The sequence below is a fragment of the Pholcus phalangioides genome, unplaced genomic scaffold (assembly GCF_987345545.1).
Source record: "Pholcus phalangioides strain wild (caught in Gottingen) unplaced genomic scaffold, Ppha-v1.0 ptg000008l_1, whole genome shotgun sequence".
Classification (NCBI taxonomy): domain Eukaryota; kingdom Metazoa; phylum Arthropoda; class Arachnida; order Araneae; family Pholcidae; genus Pholcus; species Pholcus phalangioides.
The window spans coordinates 49,440,676-49,445,056 of record NW_028301601.1 but is presented as its reverse complement, the minus strand read 5'-3'; the positions used below and the strand labels follow the sequence as shown (position 1 = coordinate 49,445,056).

The 4,381-nt window shown below is 38.0% G+C and overlaps 1 protein-coding gene across 1 annotated transcript; it reads left to right on the top strand.

Annotated features, from left to right (window-relative positions):
* Positions 1–290: 290 nt before the first annotated feature.
* Positions 291–4,021, top strand: LOC149084446 (DDB1- and CUL4-associated factor 17-like). Its single transcript, XM_089234838.1, has one exon. It carries the CDS (start codon positions 386–388, stop codon positions 1,943–1,945), a length of 1,560 nt encoding a protein of 519 aa, XP_089090964.1. The 5' UTR covers positions 291–385; the 3' UTR covers positions 1,946–4,021.
* Positions 4,022–4,381: the final 360 nt, after the last annotated feature.

The following is a 4,381-nucleotide window of genomic DNA, read 5'->3' as shown; positions in this document are numbered from 1 at the left end:
AAAACGCTGGAATGTCTCGGGAGGAATACGGATGATATGGTCACATCATGCACGTCTCATTCAGGATTAGTAAACCAAGAAAACTGAAATTTATTTGAAAAAAAGAAGGCGGAAAATTGCAAAAAAGTATGTAAACGCCCTGTAAAACACAGAGAGCAAAATGGTAGTTAGAGTCCATACCGCCAGTCTAGCTTTCGCAGGAACCAGTCCATAACCACATTTTTTCCTGAATAATAAAGAAAACTTTTCTCAGCCTCTACGCAATAAACAAAAAAGTCTTGGCCGTCCGGAACAAGTCGAAAATTTGAATTATGCGCCCTTGTGTAAACAATAAGCAGCGTTGACATAACTTCTCGTCATTAGTGAACAATAAGAGATATGCATCATGTTTAAACTAAAGAAAAACAACAATATAATTGCTTTATTACGAGATCGGGAGGTACAAAATATACCGAGTGCTCAAAAAGTCAGTGCGAACATTTTATCGTGCGTGATACGTTGGAAAACAATGAGGTTCGAGCTAGCTTGGGAACACAGTTGCCGTTCGGGAGTGGTATGCGACGATGGCAAACTGTATTTGCATCAATATAGGGATACTTTCTCTTTGTGGGGGACTCAAAATGTTCCTTACCCATTGTACAACATCAAGTCAGCGACAGATACTGTCATTGTTGATGGGCTCTCGTGTTGCCAGAAGCACCCAGCTTCAGTGTATAGGGATGATGAGCCACCCTCGCATTACAGAGATGCGTTGGTCTCACTGAGTGACGACAACTGGTTGCGTTCCCATGATCAAAAGAACGGAAACCTACTCCAAGAGATATACCTCGGTCACCAAGAGAGACTGTCCAAATACAAATACTGTGATTGGGAGACATATCCCACCAGGATAGCTATTAGGTGGATTTACAGACAAACCCACACACGCAGAAACTCTGCGGCCAGCCGAACCGCTTCAAACAATCCATGGATGGATGTATTTGCAGATGTTGCTATATTCACTGTTTTCCCACTGCAGTTTGTCGCACGGTTTTTGATAAAGCATTCAGTTTTCCGGCTGAAGATTTCTAGGATAAACATCAACGATGGACTGTTGATTATCTCTAGCGGTTACACTCGAAAAGGCACTGTCTATATCTACAGTTTGGATGATGTTATCAAAAGGAATGCTCTGTACTCTGCGAGACTCGGAGAATCTTGCATGGAGTTTTCTGATAAGGTTATTGGCTCGTATCCAGCTGGTTTGCCATTCAACTGCGAAATAAAAGAGCTTCCTCCATGTTTGTTCAATGTTGATTGTGCGGATTTCAATGTGACGTTTGGGTTAGTTCCTTGTCATTATGTGATAAAGATGCCATACACATTCGCTTACAGCATCCGTAGACTTTCCGATGATGAAGCTCCTGACTTTGAATGCATCGATCAGCCTGATGATCAATGTTTCAAGGTCGACCCTTATCAATTAGAGACATTTCAATTCCATTACGATGACTCAAATCGAATAATCCACAAGCGTGCATGTGATGTGGTGATATACAAGTACTCTCCAGAAACAGCCACCATCGAAAAACTTTTCACTTTGGATTTCTTATACACATTACTAAATAAGGGTAGTGATGAGGGAATGCTACCTGATTGTATAAAAAAGGATCATTGCGTGATGTGCTTGGATTACGAACATGAACTGGACATGATCGCTGTCCTGGGATTTGATTGGTTCAATGTGGGCATTATCAGGGTGTTCGACAGTCATACCGGGGAGTTGATAAAGTGCATTCGCACAGATCTCACCATTGACGAAGATGATATGGGCTACTTATTAGTGTTTTCTTTGGACACTATTGTCATAACAGAAGGTGGACGATATCCAAGGACAAATTGTGCTGTGTATAAATTGTGTGCACGTGATCAACCAATCAAGGCTGTTCGGTACAGGAAATGCTGAAAATAATTTGATCCATTCGAAGTTGTTATCCACATGACTAGGGTGATGGGTACTTATTGGTTACAGGTCTTGCATAGTTTTGGGGACTCGTTCGCTTGATGCCAATTCTAATTTGTATTTTGTAGTTAGATCAGGGCTTGACAAATCTCAAGTGCCGGGGGGGGGGGTCTAAAAACATTGGTGTCACCGCCTGGTCTCTGTCTTTTTTTCTAAATCCTGTTTCATGTGGCAGGTAATTTCATTTGCTTTTGAATCAAAGAAATTCAGTCAGCATTGATTTTAGTGACGGAAGGTAAATTCATTAAAACTCGCCAGCATCAAATTTCGGAGCAAGTGAAAATATTGTCAAAAATTTGTGGACCCTCACAATTTGACAATAATCCAGTTGCTGAAATTATGAAATTCGGGACAATTTAATCCATTTATATGCCTATTCTGCAATTTTAACATTGAATTGTGAGAGAGGAACTGCTTGTTATTATAACTTTACATTTTTATATACAATGTGAGCTGTGAATAATCGGCCAGATGAAAATGGGTTATAGACGTGCCCGATTGGAGCATAAAACTTAAAAATCTTCTCATTTTTAACTGTTTTCAAGTTGTGGTGGAAAATTGATTTTAGAAGAAAAATTCATATGGTCTGCAAAAACATGAATTTGACCTACACAAAAACTAAGCTCACATTTGGATAAAGCAGAAAAAATTCTATAAGGTTTTGCCATTTCCATCAGAATATCTGGATTTAATATCAAGCTGCAAGCAATTAAAGATTGGCGAAGTTCAAAATCAAACTGCCATTAAAATTTTTAATAGCCAATTCCCACACCCTTCTAGCTACAATCAAAGAAAACTCACCAAAAACCTGTCTGTTGCACCAGCTTTCGAAAGAGCCTACAATAAGCCATATCAATGTTATAGTTATGGAGAAATTCAGCCTTTTGTTTGTATTACATCACTGAAATCGGCATTTGTCGAAGTAGATATTCGATGAAACTTCAGAATTTGTGGTTACAGATTTTGGCAAAAATCTAATTTTGCAGAATAAATCCTATAATGCGACTTCATCTCTATTAAGATATCTGGATGTAATGGTAAGCTACAAGCACTGAAAGATTTGGAAAGTGGAAAATATTGAATTGTCGAAAAAAAATCAGCTAAAATGTCTACTTCAACAAACATTAATTTCAGTGATGTATTGCAAACAAAACACAGAATTTCTCCTAAACTAGATCACAGATATGGTATATTTGTAGGCTCTTTCCAAAGCTGGTGCAATCGACAACTTTTTGGTAATCACCAATTTTTAAGTAGCCCTATCATAGTTTGAAGATTGTTTGCAATATTTGTGATTCAAAATTTTTGCAACAATTAGATTTTCAACTCCGCCAATCTTTCAGCACTTGTAGCTCACCATTAAATCCAGATCAGATACGTTGATGAAAATGGTGTCACCTTACAGGAAAATGTCTGCCCTTTCCAGATACGATACGTGCTTAGTCTGCTTGTAGGTGGTTCGGAAGCTGCACAAATTCATGTTTGTTTGGTTTTTCAGATATATGACACATTTTTCTTCCATAATCTCTTTTCCACTATAACTGGTTAATGGGAAGAGAAAGGACAGGGTTGCTATGGTGTTTTACGTCCTGCTTGGGCTCGTTTATCCCCTGTTTTCGTTTGCCAGATTATTTGCAGTTCACCCGGTATACAGTTGAATCTCATCACAACAAAGTTGAAGGGGCACCAAAAATATTTTGTACTGACTGCCAAATTATATATTAACTGATAAAACAGTAATTTGAGTTTGAAAATGGATTTGCATTTTTGCAATCGCCTTTTGCAATTTCTTTGTTTTTTACATATTTGTATTACATTTTTTACTGTCTTTCTAATATAAGTGTGTTTGATTTAACAAAGTTGAACTGTATGCATTCTGTATGTACATGTATTCTGAAGTTTGTACTATACTTCAGTGTGGTTCTTGAGTATTTAATGCTCGCTGCTTCCTTGTCCTGTGTATGCATATGTGCAATGCTTATAAAAATAATGATTTTATAAAAAGAATAAACTCTCATTCCTTGTTATCACTGAAAAAGCACTCATCAATATTCTCTTTCTGGCAGAGTTTGACTACACTCCTATGAGCCAAGATGTACATTTGCTATGCTTCCATGAAATGAGCGAAATGTTTCTTGAAAGAAGGATTTATGGAAAATTACCAACAGTTTGAAACTGGGGAAATTTACAGGCAACAGTTCATCATCAGTGAATGAGTGACCAAATGACGATGAATGAGCTAGCAAAAAAGTTAGTGGGTGACTGAGTGACCAAGTGAGTAATTAAGCAAATGGGTGAGTGAACAAACCAGTGACCATATGAGTAAGTGATTGAGGAAGTCAGTGAGTGGTTGAGTTACTGAGCGATTGTTAGTCACTC